The sequence below is a fragment of the Symphalangus syndactylus genome, chromosome 22, assembly GCF_028878055.3.
Source record: "Symphalangus syndactylus isolate Jambi chromosome 22, NHGRI_mSymSyn1-v2.1_pri, whole genome shotgun sequence".
In the NCBI taxonomy this organism is placed as follows: domain Eukaryota; kingdom Metazoa; phylum Chordata; class Mammalia; order Primates; family Hylobatidae; genus Symphalangus; species Symphalangus syndactylus.
This window is the reverse complement of record NC_072444.2, coordinates 15,782,199-15,804,898: the sequence shown is the minus strand read 5'-3', so window position 1 is coordinate 15,804,898 and position 22,700 is coordinate 15,782,199. Positions and strand designations below refer to the sequence as shown.

The window sequence follows — 22,700 nt, the reverse complement described above, 5'->3', positions numbered from 1 at the left end:
CAAAAGGACCCTCACTGCATCTGTGTTTACATAGTAATGTAAAAAATTAAAATAGAATCAGATAAACATAATGGATCCACAAAACAAAATGCAATCAATAAAAAGGGCTGTATGTTTTGACAGGGAGAGATGTACAATTGTGCCCATATGAGCTGCATTATAAAAAGCCACTATTTACAGTGATTGTATCTGGTGGGAAGGCTTTGAAGTCCTACCGTGTCACATTTGTGCTGCTTGAAGCTTTTGAAATTTTTTAATGGGGGAAGCAGAATAGAGGCACATTACTCTGAAAGCAACATGAAAAATACTTTTAAGGTATGCCAGCATGAAGGCACTTTCTATTATGGCATCCAATTTTACCAGAAATGAAGGGACACAGATATATAAAGAGGCATCTTTTTTTTTTTTTTTTTTTTTTTAGACGGTTTCGTGCTCTGTCGCCCAGGCTGGAGTGCAGTGGCGTGATCTCGGCTCACTGCAACCTCCTCCTCCTGGGTTCAAATGATTCTCCTGCCTCGGCCTCCTGAGTAGCTGGGATTACAGGTGCATGCCACCACACCTGGCTGATTTTTGTATTTTTAGTAAAGAAGGGGTTTTACCATGTTGGTCAGGTTGATCTTGAACTCGTGACCTTGTGATCCACCCGCCTTGGCCTCCCAAATTAAAGAGGTTTTAAAAAGCAGTAAATAAATATTTAACATTAAGTCACATGTTATCACTAAAATTATAGTATGGTTTTTCAAATGACAGGATAATAAAACTCAAATTGATGTTAAGTTCATGAATTATATAGCACAATAAAATATTTTAATCAAAAGTAAAAACTCGGCTGGGTGCAGTGGCTCACACCTGTAATCCTAGTACTTTGGGAGGCCAAGGTGGGTGGATCACTTGAGCTCAGGAGTTCAAGACCAGCTGGCCAACATGGTGAAACCCCATCTCTACTAAAATACAAAAAATTAGCCGGGCATGGTGGCATATGTGCAATCCCAGCTACTCGGGAGGCTGAGGCAGGAAAATCACTTGAACAAGGAGGAGGGGCAGGGGGCAGGGGGCGGGGGGGGGCAGAGGTTGCAGTGAGCCAAGATCACTCCACTGCACTCCAGCCTGGGGGACAGAGTGACAGTCCATCTCAAGAAAGTAAAAAAAAGTCTCAAAAAAAAAGTAAAAACTCTTCAAGTTTGAAAATGTTAATCACAGCTCAGGGAGTTTAAAACTAATACTGGGTTGGTTTTCCCAAAAAGTAAGGCAGTGAGATGGGAAGATCAATACCAAATAAAATAAATATAAAGTGACAGAAATGGACGAGGCTCAGTGGCTCACACCTATAATCCCAGCACTTTGGGAAGCCAAGGTGGGAAGACTGCTTGAGCACAGGAGTTGGGAGACCAGCCTGGGCAACACAGTGAGGACTTATCTCTAGAATTTAAAAGAAATAAAAATTGGTCAGGCGCGGTGGCTCACGCCTGTAATCGCAACACTTTTGGGAGGTCAGGAGTTCAAGACCAGCCTGGCCAACATGGTGAAACCCTGTCTCTTCTAAAAATACCAAATTAGCTGGACGTGGTGGTGTGCACCTGTAATCCCAGCTACTCGGGAGGCTGAGGCAGGAGAGCTGCTTGAACCCATGAGGCAGAGGTTGCAGGGAGCTGAGACTGCATCACTGCACTCCAGCCTGGGCAAAAAGAGTGAAACTCCATCTCAAATAAATAATAAATAAAATAAAAACTTAAAAAATAAAAAATGATGATACAAATGATATGAAATGCTTGAATGCAGAAAATACAGAATATTTCAATAAAGGTCAAGAACATTAAAGTAATAAATTTCCTTGGCATCTTACGAACCACTGATTATAAAAATAAATTTAGTGTTTGACTTACAATAACATAATTTCTGATTTGAAAGCATAGGAAACTCAGAAGAATTTACAAGCAAAAAGCTATTTAAAAGCTGCCCTCTCTACTTGATAAAAGATAAAGAAGTACAAGCTCATTTACTTGACCAAGGCAGTGTGGCAGAGAATCCAAAACCAAAACGTACTGAGCATACAATATATTATGCCAATTTGCAGTAGACTTAACCTTTCTTTAAACTCTTAGCCTAGAACAGAATTAATATTAATTTTGCATGTGATTAACTAGAGAGAGCTTAAGCCCAAAGCATGATAGGCTATAAAGGAAAATTTCACATGTGAGTTGCTGAGTCCTTGCTGAATTTCAATAGCTTAAAAAGCTTTTATTTGCTCTGAGCTAATGTGAGAGCTTGTAGTTTAATAAAAGTTGTCTTTAAAATTACATGGATGGGTATGAAACCAATTTTACTAATTTTTTGGGTTTTTTCGATTTTTTTTTTAAGAGACAGAGTCTTGCTCTGTCGCCCAGGCTGCAGTGTAGTGGCGCAATCTTGGGTCTTGGTAACCTACAACTCCTGGGTTCAATCGATTCTACTGCCTCAGCCTCCTGAGTAGCTGGGACCACAGGTGTGCAGCACCACTCCTGGCTAATTATTTTTGTATTTTTAGTAGAGACGAGGTTTCACCATGTTGCTCAGGCTGGTCTTGAACACCTGACCTCAAGTGATCAACCTGCCTCGGCCTCCCAAAGTGCTGGGACTACAGGCATGAACCACCGCACCCGGCCTAAAATTGTTTTTTAGAGAAACAGGGTCTCACTCTGTTACCCAGACTAGAGTGCAGTGGGGCTGGCATAACCGCTGGGCTCAAGCCGTCTGCCTGTCTGAACCTCCCAAGTAGCTGGGACTACATGAATGAGCCACCATGCCTGGCCCACTTATATTTTCATGGCATAATTTCAGAATGATCTACACATAGGATTAAAGTGTTACCTTTATTTAAGGTGCTACCATTCATCTTTCCGTTGCTTTGTTCTGCATCACCATCTTGCTCATCCAGCTGTTCAAGAGCTAGTTGGCGCCAACTCCGCAAGGAGGACTTCCCCACCCAAAATCCATCGTTGCTGTGGAACAGAGAGAATGTTAAATCATACAAGTAATATTTCCAAACACTGTCCTCCCTTCTTTGCCTGTAAAAACAACTAAAGTGAATTACAAACACTCAACATCAGCTACTGTACATGTAATTGATTTTAACCCACTTCCTAATTTTGGTCATTTTCTCTGTTCACTATTGAACTGCAGGGATCTAATATTTTGTTTCCATTCTAAATATTATCCTGCTTTTCCTACCTTCATGCCAACACACCAATCAAATGATAGGATAGAATACAGTGGCAAAGGCTATCTGACTCAACAGTTTTCTTTATCGTTGCCACAGGGGCAGTCATTGCAAAATTTACTTTTGATCTAGCTCTACCATCCACTTTATCGCCCTTCTTCTAAAAATCTCAACTTCCTATTTTTAATAAATAACAAGTTGCTTGGTTATGACCTCTCGAAAACTTCTTAGTTTACCATAAACAATGTACACTGTGCAACATACCCCTTTACTGCTGCTTTCAGCAGATTATTAACAGTTTTATAATCTTCATTTAGTTGGTTCTTCAGACGCAATACGCGACAACGTTCTACTACACATTCCTTACACAGGGCTTTCACTACAGGCAAGAAAGAATGAAAGGAAATATATTTCATTCAAACAGACTTCCTGTTAGGAAAATGTTTTTAGCACTTCACAAACACAGACACATGCTAAACTAAAGTCACAAATGTTGGCAATATGGCAAATTGGTATATACCCTAAATTATTTTACTAAGATAATTAGATACCAAGACAGCAATACTGTTACCTGAATAAAGAAAGAACAATGAGAGACAAAATGTTATATTACATTAAAAGTATCTAAATACAGTACCTGACAAGGCTTACATGCAATTTTTACAAGATGATAATCAAATAACTGAGGTGGGGGGGTTAAATATAGCTGATAATTATAAATAATGATCTTCATGTGAAAGTGATCTTCAAAGCACACTAAAAGGAAAAGCAAAATGAAGGGCCAGGTTTAAAACACAAAGAAGTTCTAGGAATCATCTAAAATGTGAACGCTCTTCCCATTGCGTGGTTTATTCATTGTGAATTAAGAACAGTGGCAGGTAAAGTGGCTCATACCACCAAGAGCTTTGGGAAGCCAGACAGGGAGGGTAGCTTGAGGACAGGAGTTTGAGACCAGCCTGGGCAACATAGTGAGACCCTGTCTCTACAAAAAATGTAAAAATTAGCAAGGTATGGTGATGTGTGCCTGTAGTCCCAGCTACTTGGGAAGCTGAGGTGGGAGGATTGCTTAAGCCTAGAAGTTCTAGGCTGTAGTGCACTATGGTTCCACCACTGTACTCCAGCTGGGGCAACAGAATAAGACGCTGTCTCAGAAACAAACAAACAAGGGCCAGATATGGTGGCCCATCCTTGTAATCCCAGCACTTTGGGAGGCCGAGGCAGGTCAATCACTTGAGCCTACAAGACCAGCCTGGGCAACATGATGAAATACCACCTCTACAAAAAATTACAAAACTTAACCAGGTGTGGTGGTGCATGTCTGTGGTCCCAGATACTTTGAAGACTGAGACGGGAGCCTGAGGAGGTTGAAGCTGCAGTGAGCTGTGATTGCACCACTGCACTCTAGCCTGGGCAACAGATTGAGACGCTGTCTCAAAAAAACAAAAACAAAAATTCCCAGAAATTTAGGAAGCAAAACTCCAGTTGTGTTTAACAGAAGTCCTGCAGCATGTAGTTAAATATCAGGTTTTATGCAATAAGTTGTATACTATTAGAAAATCGCACTTAATTTCAGAAAAAGTGTATTGGGGAGGGAGATGTCATGTAATTTCCTATAGCCTCATCTGAAAAATGGAGGGAGGATTGTGTTGGTAGCTACTCATGTAAAAAGAAAAATGTTTCAAGGAGGCAGAACAGAAAGGCAGCCAAAACAAAATAAACCGTGGGTACTATGTGGTCATATATAGCTCTATATTTAAGGTAGAATCAAGTAGCTTCCATTCATAAACTAAGTAACCATCTACAGCTCACACACTGTTAGAAGTCACCAGAGCCGGGCGGGCACAGTGGCTCCTGCCTGAGGAGAGCACTTTGGGAGGGCGAGGCTGACTGGATCACTTGAGCCCAGGAGTTCAAGACCAGCCTGGGCAACACAGTGAAACCCTGTCTCTACTAAAAATACAAAAATTAGCTGGGCGTGGTGGTGCGTGCCTGTAATCCCAGCTACTCGGGAGGCTCGAGAATCACTTGAACCCAGGAGGCGGAGGTTGCAGTGAGCCAAGATTGAGACAGTTTTCTCAAAAGGGTCCTATTTTGTCTGCTTTGAGAGGGGTTAAAAAAAACAAACCAAAAAAAAAAAAAAAACCAAACCAAAAAACCCCAACCAACTCTCTATGAATAGCATCAGTTGCTTAACTTCTATTTTATTTAGCAAATCCTTTGTGCAAAGTGTAAGGAATATTTGGTGTAGCATAGTTTGGGTCAAATCATCATAAGCCACATTCATAAAGATCGTAAGATGAAGATTTAATGAGCTGTTCTTTTTTAAACAGAGAGGACATCTTGAATTACCAGTTAGTCTTGGACCTCCTCCATATCTACTGTAGAAAATGTCAGCTGCATATTCAGATATCCTCTTCATAATTGATATTTTATCTGGGTGAAGCTTGTCATGGGAACACAGGCAAGCGTGATTATCAATAGGTTTGGTAGGTGTTGATTCATCCAACCACTTTTGCAGCCATTCCAGAGAGACAAACTCATAGGGCTCTGAGAAAGCAAGCATCGGAAACAGCCTATGTATTTTTACAGTTTTTTGACTAAGTGATACATTCATTTTTCTCAAAAGACAATGCAAACTCTGTCCACAGTTAGCAGAATCAGAAGAATCACTGTCTGGGGGAAGACGTTTGATGAGTACGACACAAAGCTCCAGTTAAGTGCCACTCCTCTGAGTTCAAGGAGCTGTGCACCGTAATGCTGAGTCTGCACAGTGCCCTGTGAGATCGGCTGGTATTATTAACCACATTCTACAAGAGGCATCCACATAGTCTTGCCTAATAGCACAGCAGAGTTTTGATCAGGACACCCATGTTTGCTCCATTGCTGCCTCACAAATAATACAACCTCATGCCCTACTATGTTTATTTCATAAATTATTTTGTCAGTACTTTTCACATATATGTGATATACATCTGAAAATTAAAATGAGAAGCCAAACTGAAATTAACCTCACCGACTATGACCACGCTTCAGAAGATGCTTTTAACCATCGAACTTTCTTCATCCAAGATGATACTGATGGCAATTTTGAAAAGGTATTTAATTCCCCCACCCAAATCCAAGTCATGATCTATTCATTATATTATTATTTATTTCAAGAAAGTAACCTATTTTAAACAAGTTCCAGGATAAAGTACACTAGAACTGAGTCATCATCAATTTTGAAGTTGCAAAAATTAAAAGACAAAACCAAACACCTCAAAATGAGTTTTAATTTGGGGAAAGGAAATCCCTAGAATTCCCTAAAAGCCAAAATGAAAGATAAAGGGCCAGCTTTGATTACTTACAAAGATCTCCAGTGAGTCCCAGCATAAAACATAGAAGAAAACATACAGAGGTTGAATTTATATTTTTGTATTATATACTCCTTCTGATGAGATCTGAGGGACAGATACTTCAACGCAAAGCCCATTGTGACCAGTTTTATACTCCCCAGAGAGTTACATGTCTAGAAAACTAACTCCCATTTTAATTTTACAGTAAACCATTTCAATTTTTATGAAAACAAAATTTGGCACTGTACATCATCAACTAAGAGCCTTCTAACCGGTCAAGTCAAATGTGGCTCCAGAGGAAGAGCAGAGGACTGTGAATCAAGGTCACGGTCTAATCCAAGTTCGGCCACCAAGAAAATGAACCTGAGCAAGTCACTTAAACTTTCTATGTTTCTGGTCTTTTATTTGTAAAATGAAGGTAATAATACCTGCCTTCTACCTACCTCATGGGGATGTTGTTGAGTGTAAAAGATAAGCTATGTGAAGCATTTTGAGCTTTTTGGAAGAAAAGAGATATGGAAAAGTTAATTATACATTTACATAAACTTAATATATAAAAGAGGAGACTGTGGCTGGGCACGGTGGCTCACGCCTGTAATCCCAGCACTTTGGGAGGCCGAGGCGGGCGGATCACCTGAGGTCTGGAGTTCGAGACCAGCCTGACCAACAGGGAGAAACCCCGTCTGTACTAAAAATACAAAAAAATTAGCCGGGCATGGCGGCGCACGACTGTAATCCCAGCTATTCGGGAGGCTGAGGCAGGAGAATCACATGAACCCAGGAGGCGAAGGTTGTGGTGAACTGAGATTGCACCATTGCACTCCAGCCTGGGTAACAAGAGCAAAATTCCATCTCAAAAAAAAAAAAAAGAGGAGACCTTAAGATGCAGTATATGTAACAAAGCTGCAGCACTTTACAGTATATCATGGTATGGCTAATTACATTCAAAATGCCTCCCGACTTTATTTGCCATTTATCAAGCTTAATCTGCCAGGGATAGAGTACACTGGGTATCTGGCGAATGCAAAGACAAATGATCCCTTTCTGAAAGCAAAATAAAAGTCTTAGCATACTCTAATCTTTTCTCAAGGACAGTCAATTAGATTAAAATGGTAAGTAATATGAAGGCTATCAAAGGAGAAAAAATAGGATCGTGATAAAGAGCAACATTCAAGAATAAGTCACTAGGCATTCTAGTTTCCCCAGCAGCTGGGGAGGAGTGGACAGACAGCAGTATCTGTTATTGCTAACTGAAAGAAAACACCCTAAGAATCCTGGCCCTCACAATGAAAGGAATCTAGGAAAGCTAAAAATGCACAAAGCCCTCCTTGCCAGGGGATGTCTGCAGGAATTCAAAGCCTAGGGTGACTGTGGCCCTGACTGTCCAGCAACAATGTGGCTCAAAGGCAAGACAACATTTTCCAATCTCACAGAAAACTTCCAAGGAAAGCTTGTTGTTTTAGTTTTTGAATCGTTCAATATAAATTTAATGTAAGATACAATGATTAGAAAAACTACGTATGGTTTTATAGTAAGAGGAGGAAGACAGAAAGCAGAGAACAGGCCTATAATTCTAATCTAATACCATGCTTATTACTAACAGCAAGTTTTCCAGATTTCACTTTAGTGCGCTGTGGGCGCCATGAAGGAAGAGTGACTATGGTCACAGAAGTCTGTCTTTCTTTCCGTTTTCAGTCTCTATCATCATAAAGAGCTGCACTGACTCTGCCAAGAGCTTGCCTGAGAATACAAGTGGAGCACAAGTCTCATAGTTAAGGCAGATTCTGTTTGTGGCAAAGTTTTTACACTACAGATGTTTCTGCACTAGAAAAAGACTCTTGAGTAGGCCCCTCAAATATATTCCCTAGTATTTGTGATTCAGTAAACTACAAGCATTGCTTTCCAAAGGCCATGGATATAATCAACTCCAAATGAGGGCGAACTCTCCCATTATCAAGCTGGAGATAACGGACTATATGAAACCTCAGCATTTGATGAGGAAAGCAAAATATTAAAATATTTACCACAGGGAAATACACATTTTGGTTCAAAGTTCTTTAAAAAGAAAAAAAAAACACCTGGATTTTGAACATGACACATTTTCTCTGGAAAGTTATAAAGTCTAGAACAATCACAGCATCAAAAACATCTGAAACACTTTACCTAGAGATAATTTAAGTATATTTCAATGGAAATAAAAAGCGCCAAAAGCACGTTCCTACTGAGGCTTAGATTTTAGGGTAAGTGATCTTTCTTTAAATATGTTCCCACACAAAAATAAGATCTAGAAAATGCGTAACAAAAGACTTCTCTTGCCAACACAAAACCATGCTCATTAACTTTCAGATTCTACATAATTTTACAATGTGGACTGTCTACAATATAAGTTTACTGCAAATGGAAAAGAATTATATAGCTCATAATTGGTAAAAGTATAAATAACACAGAGAAATATTCTAAGAACATAAGCATATTCTAAGAACATAAGGTTCCTATATGCTGAATGAAAACAGCCAAAGGAAGCACAGTGCTAACTTGACACATAACATCTTTGAACTCTGTAGTTCTAAAGAGTGGTTCAAATGAGTATTTCACTTTAGACCCAGTTAAGTCCCTTTCTCTTGCCCAGTGGACACAGGAAACCGTGAATAAAGTTTGGAAAATAGATTTCTAGGTCCCGACACCTTTGAACAAAGACCTATAAATTTAGAAATTTGAATCATGGGTTCATTTCCAAATCATTTCCAGTTAAATTAAGGTCAGTTTAATTATTTAGGATAATCCCAACCCTTGGACAGAGTTAAAGTAACAGATTACAAAGAAGGGTCAGAATCGAATTAAAATTTAGTTAAAATATATTCTTACAGACTTGGCAATTTTTGTTTACATTTTGCTTAAAGTTATACTAGTAATGGAAAATTAAGATATTAAAAAGACAAACCACAAGTACAATTATGCTTAAGTATTTATTTTCTAAAGTAAGGACTAAATTGTCTCTCTTCCTTAAGTAGGAATTAGGCTTGGGGAATTCATGTCTTTGAAATGACAAAGATAACTTAATACAAATGGCACATCAGCCTTTAAAAAGGCTTAATTTGGTTTCATTTTGAGACATCAGGTAAACCTGAATAAACATATACAGAAAAAGGATAAGCTGGATTATGTAGGATATTTCTAAGAAATCAGGGGTCAGCAGAAAGCTTTTCTACTCTTAGCATAATATTTGGTATTAAACTTCAAGTTAATCTAATAGTATCAAAAAAACTGTACTCATATAATAGAATGTCTGTTAAAACTGTTAGGTCACAAAGTATGCAAAGAAACAGAACAGGCAAGTTGCTTTTCCATAGTAATCCAATCGGATTTTTCTTAAACAAGTTAATATCTCACAAAATATAAATATCTACAATACTCATGGATGCAGAGTGCTGACCTAAATGTTATAATTTATTGACAGCTTCCCATTTTTAGAAGTACAATGTAATGAAATAATATGGAATGCTACACATCAAGTTATTGTCAGTTTACAAAGTACTTTTAGAGTGTTTAAGCTGGCTTTAGTGGGTTATTAGAAAGAGTAAGTTTGAGAAAGTTTCTTCATATACATTTGTGAACATAAAAAAACAAGGCACTTAATGGCAACAGTGCTGTCCCAGAATATCTTACAGACCAGCTCCAGCAGGTAACCTTTGGTACAGCTCCTTAACCTCTTCGTGTTTTGCTTTTCCTTTATCCACACTTTGCTTACGCATCTCAGCCATTTCAATACACCACTCCTCAAATTTGGAATTATCCCGATCTACCAGCTCTTGAAGAAAGGCTATTCAAAACGGAAAGACAAAAAACAACTTTATTCTTGTTTTCAAATATAGTGAACCATGCTAATCTCTAAATCATATCAAATACTGATTAAAACATTGGCAGAAATTCCAACTATGGTCTCCCTGTCTGCTAGAAACCTCCAATCTGAAGGCAGAAGTAAAAGTAAAGACAGCCACTGGAATAATACTAAGTCGATTCCCCCCATCTAGCTCTCCATGATACCATCAGCCTCCCAGAACAATCAAATGGCTCAAAATCACCACTTTAGAATAGATAACACCAGGCCGGGCGCAGTGGCTCATACCTGTAATCCCAGCAGCACTTTGGAAGGCCAAGGCTGGTGGATCGTGAGGTCAGGAGTTCAAGACCAGCCTGGCCAAGATGGTGAAACCCCATCTCTACTAAAAATACAAAAATTAGCTGGGCGTGGTGGTGCATGCCTATAATCCCAGCTACTCGGGAAGATGAGGCACAGAATTGCTTAAACCCAGGAGGCGGAAGTTGCAGTGAGCCAAGACTGCACCACTGCACTCCAGCCTGGGCGAAAGAGTGAGACTCTGTCTCAAAAAAAGAAAGAATAGGTGATGCCACCAAGCTTAGAAAAGTGCTGAGCAGGCCAGGCGCGGTGGCTCACGCTTGTAATCCCAGCACTTTGGGAGGCCGAGGCGGGCGGATCACGAGGTCAGAAGATCGAGACCAAGGTGAAACCCCGTCTCTACTAAAAATACAAAAAAAAAATTAGCCGGGCGTGGTGGTGGGCGGCTGTAGTCCCAGCTACTCGGAAAGGCTGAGGCAGGAGAATGGCATGAACCCGGGAGGTGGAGCTTGCAGTGAGCCGAGATCGCACCACTGCACTCCAGCCTGGGTGACAGAGCGAGACTCCATCTCAAAAAAACAAAAAAAAACAACAAAAAAAAAAACAAAAAGAAAAGTGCTGAGTAAAATGACTCAGACTGTCTTCAGGGCAGCAGCAACTCTACCTTTTATATTACGAAGTCTAGAAAATCTATAGATAATTGAATAAAATTCACAAATACTCTACAAACTGAACAAAATAAAATCAAATTATACTTTAAATGCATGTTTTGATTACTTTCTGATTTTTAAATAATTGCATTGCTTTATTTCAGAAGCTCATTTCTTAAAAATAAATCTGTAATTAATATTTACTTTCACCAACATTCACCTTATGGGATCAATTTATCATAATAACTAAAGGCAATCCATTACTTATCATTAATCTTTTGAGTATGGCATTCTAAAACATTTGCCTGCTATAATCCTGGAAAACTGCTTTACCTGGAACTTCAACAGTAGTGTTGGGCTTTTCTTGAGTTTGCAGTCTATAAACCAACATATATGCATTTCGAGAACAATGAGTTCCTTTGCCACACTTGGGTTTACGTGTCTGAGACTTAGAAGGTTCTGCTGAGATAGAGAAATCAAAAGGTACCTTAACTTAAGTGCCTAGAGTTTGTTTATTCTTTAGCGGGGCTATAGAAAACAATTTCCAAAATACACACCCAAGACACATTAACACCACTAAAACATTCAAAGGCCATAGAAATTTGGCAGGCTCTTTAGCTTTTAATATTTAAAAAAGTTTACTACCACTATTGCCTGCCACATTCCATTTTTTAAAGGTAAAAAGAAAATACATTTTTCTGGGGAACAAACCTGGAACAACAAAAAAATCACTATTGCCATAAGCTGATTTTTATGTTAGTGTTAAATTATAAAAACTAACTGAAGCCAGGCACAGTGGCTCATGCTTGTAATCATAGCACTCTAGGAGGCCAAGATGGGCAGATCACTTGAAGCCAAAGTTCAAGACCAGCCTGGCCAAAACATGGAGAAACCCTGTCTCTACTAATAATACAAAAATCAGGCGGGCGTGGTGGTGTGCACCTGCAGTCCACCTACTTGGGAGGCTGACGCAAGTGAATTGATTGAACCCAGAAGGCGGAGGTTGCAGTGAGCTGAGATCACACCACTGCACTCCAGCCTGGGTGACAGAGCAAGACTCTGTCTCGGGAAAAAGAAAAAGTTAAGTTAAATTAAATTAAAAAATAAAAACAGGCCAGGCGCGGTGGCTCACACCTGGCCAACATGGTGAAAACCCATCTCTCTAAAAACACAAAAATTAGCCGGGCATGTTGGCACATGCCTGTAATCCCAGCTATTCGGGAGCCTGAGGCAGGAGAATCACTTGAACCCAGGAGGCAGAGGTTGCAGTGGCACACTGCACTCCTGCCTGGGGGACAGAGTGAAACTCTGCCTCAAAAAAATAAATAAATAAAAATCAAGATTGATGCAATCACTAAAGGAAATATGGGACTTCGACTCTACTGGAATTTTTATTCTTTTTTTTTTTTTTTTGAGACAAGAGTCTTGCTCTGTCGCCAGGCTAGAGTGCAGTGGCGTGATCTTGGCTCACTGCAACCTCCACCTCCTGGGTTCAAACGATTCTCATGCCTCAGCCTCTCAAGTAGCTGGGATTACAGGCACGTGTCACCACACCCAGCTAATTTTTGTATTTTTAGTAGAGAGAGGGTTTCACCATGTTGGCCACGATGGTCTCAATCTACTGACCTCACGATCTGCCCGCCTCAGCCTCCCAAAGTGTTGGGATTACAGGCATGAGCCACTGCACCTGGCCGAAATATTTTTATTCTTAATGATTGCTTGGTACACAAGTATTTGTTTTAATGTTGCTTTTTAATAAAAGTATATATAAAATGTATACGTACAGTTTGAAAAATAAAAATTAGCTCAGTAATCATTTTAATAAACAGATTTTCAATTTAGTCAAAATAATACAAATAAATCTAGACTAAATTTAATTGCCCAAATAAATAAAATAGCGTATTTTCTTTTCTTTTTTTGAGACAGAATTTCACTCGTCTCCCAGGCTGGAGTGGAATGGCACGATCTCGGTGTACTGCAATCTCTGCCTCCCGGGTTCAAGTGATTCTCCTGCCTCAGCCTCCCCATTAGCTAGGATTACAGGCATGTGTCACCACGCCAGGCTAATTTTTGCATTTTTAGTAGAGATGAAGATTTACCACGTTGGCCAGGCTGGTCTCAAACTCCTGACCTCAGGTGATCCTCCCTCCTCTGCCTCCCAAAGTGCTGGGATTACAGGAGTGAGCCACCCCACCCAGCCTAAAATAGCATAATTTTAAAAAATGAAATGAAATGGGCCAGGTGCGGTGGCTCATGCCTGCAATCCCAGCACTTTGGGAGGCCGAGGCAGATGGATCACCTGCGGTCAGGAGTTCGAGGCCAGCCTGGCCAACACAGTAAAAGCCCGTATCTACTAAAACTATAAAAATTAGCCAGGGATCTGTAATCCCTGCTACTCAGCAGGCTGATGCAGCAGAATCAGTTGAACCCAGGAGGCAGAGGTTGCAGTGAGCCAAGATCACGCCACTGCACTACAGCCTGGGTGACAGACTCAGTCTCAAAAAAGAAAAAACAAAAGGAATGAAATGCTAACAACCAGAAACATTAGCCACTAATCTCTATGAAGTAAACAGCAAGTGGAAAACATGAAGTGTTTCAGATGGCAACTACAGCACATGAAAACGATTTTCAAATTGGGTTTCAGTGCTCCAGGTAACTTTCCGAGAGGTAAGAGATTATGGCGGCGGATCATTTGAGATCAAGAATTCGAAACCAGCCTGGCCAACGTGGTGAAACCCCATCTCTATTAAAAATACAAATAATTAGCCAGGCATGGTGACGTGCACCTGTAATCCCAGCTACTTGGGAGGCTTAGGCAAGAGAACTGCTTGAACCCAGGAGGCGGAGATTGTAGTGGGCCAAGATAGCCCCACTGCGCTCCAGCCTGGGCGACAGAGTGAGACTCCGTCTCAAAAAGAAAAAAAGAGGTTATGGGCGGTTCTAAGGAAATCCAGTTACTAGATCCTCAATTCACCACGTGCTTTTCTAAAATGGATCTGCCTCAACACTGAGGTCCCATAATGGTTTCTACCTCTCTTTTCACAATCAGTTGACTCCCATGTCACAAAAGAAAGATATAACCTCTCAGCCAGTGACAGAAAAAGGTCTCATCTATCACATTGAGATATATTTACAAAAAAAAGTACATTTACAGTAAAATTTTACTGTTTAATAAAATTTATAACATACTTTTATGAGTTTTATTATGTAGTAATATTCATACTTTTAAAAACAGCACTCTATCCAGAAGTACTTTTTAACTATTTAGAGCTTTATAGTCACAAAAAACTTACTATATTCCATTAGAATAAAATTCAGTAGGGTAAACATAATGGAAATAGTAGTACAGAAGAAACCAGAATTGTTAAAAATGCCTAGTATAAAACAAGACCTGTTCGGTTATCCTTGAAAAGGATGCTGGTGGATATAAAACCTCTATAGTATTTAATGTCATCTGGACATTCTTAAAATAGTGATGTCACAATTTAAGCTTCAGTATTTATTATGTCATAAATTATAGCATTTGGACCTACTTAAAATTTATGATGAAATTTGTTAGATTTTAAAATGTGCAAAGAAAAAATAAGTTGTTCAACTTTTTTTGTTTTCCCTTGCACCTATGCTTGGATATTAAACATTCTTACAGAGAACACCTGAACAAAAAAGGTTGGAAGATCACTGTACTGTCACAGAGAATTAAAATACCAGGAACATGTACAGGTAAGAGGAGGTTAGTCATCCATTCCTAATTAAGAGTACCCAAGGCCGTGCACGGTGGCTCACGCCTGTAATCCTAGTGCTTTGGGAGGCTGAGGCGGGCGGATCACTTGAGGTCAGGAGCTTGAAACCAGCCTGGCCAACATGGTAAAACCCCGTCTCTACTAAAAATACAAAAAATTGGTCAAGCGTGGTGGCACATGCCTGTAATCCTAGTTACTCAGGAGGCTGAAGCAGGAGAATCGTTTGAACCCGGGAGGTGGAGGTTGTAGTGAGCCAAGATCACGCCACTGCACTCCAGCCTGGCCGACAGAGGGAGACTCTGTCTCAAAAAAAAAAAAAAGAGAGTACCCAAGATTTAAGATGTTAATGATTTTGTATAAGATGGAATATAAAATGATTCATAAAACTTCAGGATACAACACAATAATGAATGTCTAATGAAATTTAAAAATATTTTCTATTTTTGATTTAAAAGATGAAAGCTAAAATATATGCTGCATAAAATAATGAGTTATGAAAACATTGGAATGAGATACCAATGGGTGTTAAGTGTTTTCTTGAACTGTTTTAAAATTTAGGACTACTCATATATAAGACAGCCTTAACAATGCTTTTAATCCTAGAATGTAGATAGATTTTTTTAAAAACCCAGTAAAAAACACTCAAATAAAACCAAGACATAATTTTTCACAATTTAAAGTTCTTTTTTTTTTTTTTTTCCTTTTTGTCAGACAAGGTCTCACTCCATAGCCCAGGCTGGAGTGCAGTGGTGCAATCATGGCTCACTGAAGCCTTGATCTCCTGGGCTCAAGCATCCTCCTACGTCAGCCTCCTAAAGTGCTGGGATTATAGATGTAAGCCACCTCGCTCAACCCAGTTAATGTGCTACCTCAATTTTGTTCCTAGTAAGAAGGTCATAATGAAAACATATACTGTATAAGCAAATGTTAAGAATTTGAGTTTTACTTAGGTAAAATGGGAGCGAGATTGCTGAAATTCTATAAACACGGAAATGTTATTTAAAAGTAGAAAACAGGTTGGGCACAGAAGCTCATGCCTGTAATGCCAACACTTTTGCGAGGCCGAAGTGGGAGGATCGTCTGAGGGCAGGAATTCAAAAGCAACCTGGGCAACCCAGGGAGACTGCCTCTATAACAAATTACAAAATTAGCCAGGTGTGGTGGATCACACCTGTGGTCTCGGTTACTTGGGAAGCTGAGGCAGGAGGATTATTTGAGTCCAGGAGTTCGAGGCTGCAGTGAGCCATGTTCATGCCACTGTACTCCAGCCTGGGCAACAGAGCAAGACACTGTCTCAAAAAAATATATAAATAAAAGGAAAGAAAATAAAATTTAAAAGTGAAAGAATGACTTCTCCAAGCTATATGAATGGAGTTAACAAACGATTATCCGTAGAGATGATGTGTATGTCTCGAAAGCAAATCTCAACTGCTATGCTCCTGCCTACCGGACACCTTGAATAAATGTCTCTGACCTATTAAGAAAGAACAGTGGCAGGAGACACACACTTACTCCCATTTCTTTTCTCCGATTCAGATACCATAGTCTGAACCTCATCCAAAGCTGTTTAGCACTTTCTTGTGAAATGATGACCACAATTGTGAGTCTGCATGTGTCATCTCACTGTGCTGTGTGTTAGATTTCCAAAACAAAGTCTGTGTCCTTGGACAATTGCCTATACCTGTCTGACAGACAATGGGAAGAAAGTGATAAACAGCTCAGGAGATGGAGCTCAGGAGATGGCTCCAACTAGAAAAACTGTCCATTCCTTTGGAAAATAAATGGGTACTTATGCCCAAGACAACTGACGTGATGAAAGTACATACTAGGATACTGTTTCAAGAAGTACTCTTCATGGCAGACCTCACTACTACACAGTAGCAACCAAATCATTCTCCACAGAAGCACTGCTCAAGGATTTGAGTAACATACTTAAAGGAAGGAGAAACAAAGTTTACCTGCTAGAGTTAGTTCCCCAAAATAAATTTCCTGACCCAAGGAAAATAATTACAAATCCTACTACATTAAATCTACTATTCATCATCACTAACTTAATACCCATGACCCTCCCCTACCCACTTAAATAAACCTGGTAATTAAAAACTGATCATTTGCCTTCAAGCTTTACTGAAAACATGACATCATGAAAACCATCTCTGGAACAAAATAATTGTAAACTTTTTTAACTAAAATTTTAAAAAGCAAGCACTGCTGGCTGGGCGTGGTAGCTCATGCCTTGTAATCCCAACACTTTGGGAGGCCAAGGCAGGAGGATTGTTAAACTCAGGAGTTCGAGACTAGCCTGGGCAACCAGGTAAGACCCCGTCTCTACAAAAAAATTGTTTTAAACATTTTTGCCAGGTTGGCTGGGCATGGTGGTTCACACCTGTAATCCCAGCACTTTGGGAGGTCAACGCGGGCAGATGGAGGCCGGGAACTCAAGACCAGCCTGGCCAACACAGTGAAACACCGCCTCTACTAAAAATAGAAAAAATTAAGGCCAGGCGCAGTGGCTTACGCCTGTAATCCCAGCACCTTGGGGGGCCAAGGCAGGTGGATCACCTGAGGTCAGGAGTTCGAGACCAGTCTGATCAACACTGTGAAACCTTGTCTCTAATAAAAATACAAAATTAGCCAGGCGTGGTGACACATGCCTGTAATCCCAACTACTTGGGAGGGTGAGGCAGGAGAATCACTTGAACTCGAAAGGTAGAGTCTACAGTGAGCCGAAATCTCGCCATTGCACTCCAGCCTGGACAAGAAGGCAACAAGAGCGGGGGGGAAAAAAAAAGGAAAGAGAAGGAAAAGGACAAGGAAAGGAAGAATTAGCTGAGCATTGTGGCAAATACCTGTAATCCCAGCTACTCAGGAGGCTGAGGCACGAGAACTGCTTGAACCCAGGAGGCAGAGGTTGCAGTGAGCCAAGATGGTGTTACTGCACTTCAGCCTTAGTGACAGAGTAAGACTCTGTCTTACTGAAAACAATTTTGACAAAATTTTTACCTGACAAAAAAAATTTGCCAGGTGTGGTGGCACCTATCTGTAGGCCCAGCTACTAGGAAGGGAAGGCTGAGGCGGGAAGATCACTTGAGCCTAGCAGATTTAGGCTGCAGTCAGCCATGACTGTACCACTGCATTCCAGCCTGGGCAACAGAGTAAGACCCAGACTCGAAAAGAACACAAAACTGAAAAACAAGCATTGCTAATACAAGATGTTCAGTGATTTTACACGTGTTTAAGAAATGCAAATATCCTTGATAGTCTATAACATAACAATCTTGAGCCATATTAATTTATCACAAATATTTCTAGTAAAATAAATTTATATTTTAAAAGGGCACTCACAACTTAAAGGTTTTACCTAGATCTTCCTCAATCCCTAGTTGTAATTTCTTCCCCTCCATCTTTTCTATGTCTTCATCATTAAACTTATACCATTCACCAGACTGTGGATCTTTCACGTGGGCGATGTAGTGGCCGGAATAAGCACTCACTCCTCTGTGTATGAGGACTGCGCTGAGTTCATACACATAGGACCCACCTGGAGAGAAAGGGAGAAAGTAAAAGAAACGTTGGATAACAGTATTTCTTATATCCTGAGACTGAATTGTAATGATTACGAATCTTTATACATGTGGTATAACTAAAAACATGCCACGTAAAATTTTTACACATTAGTTTTACAAAATAATGTATAATTATACTCCCTTAACACTCTCTTAAACACACTCTAAACAGCACACCGTATTAACTCTCCGAGCCTCTGCAAAATACACGGATGAAAAACTACGGCCTCCTGGGCACTCAGGGAGTATAAGCTACTCTACTACACGCTGTGCTCTTCAGCACACAGTAGTGAGGCCACACACTTCCCAAGAATCGGCTGTTCATACTCTCTGATGTGTTACAAAACTTAAAACTTACACAAACCAGGGAGACACGAATGTCAAATGAAAAGGCTACTGTTTATAGAAGATAAATGCTTTGGCAAAAACTGACGGCAAGTCATGACAATTTGCTCTCAAAACAGGTGTAGGCATTTGTCCAAGGGCACAGACTTTGATCTGGAGATCTAACACACAGCGCGCTGAGATGACACACGCAGACTCACGATTGTGGTCATCATTTCACAAGACACATGTATCATCACTTTAGCACCTTCAGATCAAAGTTTCATTTGCCAAGTCTACCTCACTAAAGCTGGAAAAAAATAAAAATAAAAACAGGTGTAGGCCAAACAGTTGGAAAATATAGGGATGAAAACTTAAAAAATCTAGAATGATACTGCACTCAGATTTCTTCATAAGTATTTTAAGTTCCTATGCTATTTTAATTAAATAAAACCTACAAATCATAGGCTATATTTTACACGGTATTCAAAAAGAAAAGGCTTTATACATACATCAAAATACTGACAATAAATGAACATTTACATTTCAAAGTGAACTAAAATGTCTTAAAGTTTGAGAAACATCTCGTAAAGATCCTCAACTTAAAGCAATTATGGGGAAAATGTGTTAGAAAAGATGACTTCCACTATACATGTTCTGTTATTTACTGGAAAACAAAACAACTCGTTAATAAACCTACGTAACCACAACTAATACTGAAACCTACAGTTTTTTCTAACGAATAATATCTTTTCACATCATTATTCTTCTAAAAATTACTTATGACTATATATAATTACCATAATATGCCTAACCACACCCACATTAATGAACACTTATTTAAACTGGTAGTGTTTGAGGGCCTTTATAAGCAATAATAATTATCTTTGCAGTACAAATCTTTGCACAGATCTTTGACAATTTTTTTTTTTTTTTTTTCCTGAGACAGGGTCTTGTTCTGTCACCAGACTAGGGTGCAGTGGCACAATCATAGCTCACTGCAGCTTCAACCTCCTGAGCTTAAACAATCCTCCCACCTCAGCCTCCAGGAGTAGCTGGGACGACAGGTGTACATTTTATTTATTTATTTATTTATTTATTTTGAGATGGAGTTTTGCTCATGTTGCCCAGGCTGGAGTGCAATGGCGTGATCTCGGCTCACTGCAACCTCTGCTTCCTGGGTTCAAGTGATTCTCCTGCCCCAGCCTCCCAAGCAGCTGGGGTTACAGGCACACACCACCACACCTGACTAATTTTTGTATTTTTAGTAGAGACGGGGTTTCACCACGTTGGCCAGGCTGGTCTCGAACTCCTGACCTCAGGTGATCCATCTGCCTCGGCCTCCCAAAGTGCTGGGATTACAGGTCTGAGCCACCATGCCTGGCCTTTTTTTTTTTTTTTGAGATGGAGTTTCACTCTTGTTGCCCAGGCTGGAGTGCAATGGTGTGATCTCGGCCCACTGCAACCTCCGCCCCCCTGGGGTCATGCGATTCTCTTGCCTCAACCTCCCAAGTAGCTGGGATTACAGGCACCCAACATCATGCCTGGCTAAGTTTTTGTATTTTTAGTAGAGATGTGGTTTCACCACGTTGGCCAAGCTGGTCTCAAACTCCAGTCCTCAAGTGGTCCACCTGCCTCGGCCTCCCAAGATGCTGGGATTACAGGTGTGAGCCACCACGCCCGGGCCCCCCCCCTTTTTTTTTTTTATAGACAAGGTCTCACTGTGTTGCCCAGGCTAGAATTTGACTATTTCATTGCTACAATTTCCTTAAAAATGCAAAAGAGTACGTCACAGCAGAGTATAGCCAATCACTCATTAGACAAACAATAAACATATTGGACACGGTTTCAGGCATGAAGGATACAGCCGTTAACTAAAGGAACAGAGTTCCTGCATTCTTGAAGCATAGTTGGGGAAACAGTAATGCAGATTAATACCTGGGCCAAAACCCACTGAACTCACCCCAGCTGAAAACAATGAAGATACTGGGTAAGATAAAAATATTTTTAAATATTTCTAAATGCACTGTCAAGAAAATAAGAATTATCAGAAGCCCAATACCATGTGAAGGCAATAAGCTACGTAGTAAGCACAACAGAGTTTCCCTCTGGGAGTGTTAGGGGAATACTATGATCGACTTGAACTCTGTTTTTCCATATCTCAAAGGGCATATGGGATCAGACACAACAGCTAAGGTTCATAAAAGGTGAGTCTAACAGGGGACTCCCACCAGGAAATAAAGTTTCTTTTTTAATTGACAAACAAGCTGGCATGGTGGCTCACACCTATAATCCCAGCACTTTGTGAGGCTGAGGCAGGTGGATCACCTGAGGTCAGGAGTTCAAGACCAGTCTGGCCAGCATGGTGAAACCACATCTCTACTAAAAATACAAAAATTAGAAAGGCGTGGTGGTGAGTGCCTGTAATCCCAGCTACTCGGGAAGCTGAGGCAGGAAAACTGCTTGAACCCGGGAGGCGGAGGTTGCAGTGAGCCGAGATCATGTCATTGCACTCCAGCCTGGAAAACAAGGTGAGACTCCGTCTCCAAAAAAAAAAAAAGACAAATAATATTTGCATATATTTATGGGTACAATATGATGTTTGATATGTCTACATCATGGAATGATTAAACCAAGCTAATATATCCATTTTTGTGGTGAGAACATTTAAAATCTGTTATTTTAGCTATTTCAAAATGCACAATGCATTATTAACTGTAGTCACCATGCTGTGCAATAAATCTCCAAAACTTATTTGTCCTGTCGAACCGAAGCTTTGAACTCTTTGAACATCACCTCCCAATTCCTCATCGCCTCTGCCATCCACCACCCCCACTCCCTGGGTTCTGGTAACCACCATTTTCTTCTCTATTTGTATGTGTTTGGCTTTTTTAGATTCTATATATAGTATCGATGAGATCACGCAGTATTTGTCTTTCTTTTTTTCTTCTGAGACGGAGTTTCACTCTTGTCCCCCAGGCTGGAGTGCAATGGCACTGTCTGGGCTCACTGCAACTTCCGCCTCCCAGGTTCAAGCGATTCCCCTGCCTCGGCTTCCCGAGTAGCTGGGATTACAGGCATGTGCCACCACGCCTGGCTAATTTTGTATTTTTAGTAGAGACAGAGTTTCTCCATGTTGGTCAAGCTGGTCTCGAACTCCCGACCTCAGGTGATCTGCCCGCCTTGGCCTCTCAAAGTGCTGGGATTACAGGCACGAGCCACTGCGCCCGGCCCAGTATTTGTCTTTCTGAGCCTGGCTTGTTTCACATAGCACAATGTCCTCCAGATTCACCCGTGTGATCATACATGATAGAGTATCCTTTCCATTTAAGGCTGAATAGTATTCCATTGTGTATATACACCACATTTTCTTTGAAACTAGAATTCTTTGGTTTAGAAGGTTATCAGAATGAATCTGCTCTCCACAGGAAATGGTAAGAGAAAATTATCTGCCTTATACTTAAATTTTGGGACCTAGGGGTAAAAATAAAAAACCAAAAGGAAATCTCCATTACAACTTCATAAGAAGCTAGCCCTCAAAAAATATTTCTTTACTATGAATTCACACTACCTATGAAGTCAGAAAAACCCCAAGCCAAGAGTTTTGTTTGATGTGGTCCTGGGACGAGTGACAATCCTAAGGAATGAGTTCTGTCAAAACACACACACGTCACATCACAAGTCACTCTATCTGCGAGGCAGCAAACAGCAGCAAAATCAAACTGATGAAGATTTTCACCTCAGTCAGTGG

General features: G+C 40.3%; 1 protein-coding gene across 8 annotated transcripts in view; it reads right to left on the bottom strand.

Annotated features, from left to right (window-relative positions):
* Positions 1-22,700, bottom strand: part of USP48 (ubiquitin specific peptidase 48) — a 117,959-nt gene that overhangs the window by 39,147 nt on the left and 56,112 nt on the right. For 5 of the 8 annotated variants that reach the window (XM_063631649.1, XM_055262444.2, XM_055262441.2 and 2 more), the window contains 6 exons: positions 18,421-18,600; positions 11,653-11,781; positions 10,202-10,351; positions 5,546-5,743; positions 3,461-3,575; positions 2,848-2,978 (listed from right to left, as the gene is read on the bottom strand). In XM_063631649.1, the coding sequence (XP_063487719.1) occupies positions 2,848-2,978; positions 3,461-3,575; positions 5,546-5,743; positions 10,202-10,351; positions 11,653-11,781; positions 18,421-18,600 (903 nt within the window). The remainder of the gene's footprint in view (positions 1-2,847; positions 2,979-3,460; positions 3,576-5,545; positions 5,744-10,201; positions 10,352-11,652; positions 11,782-18,420; positions 18,601-22,700) is intronic. The other 3 variants (XM_063631650.1, XM_055262442.2, XM_063631647.1) reach the window with 1 other exon arrangement.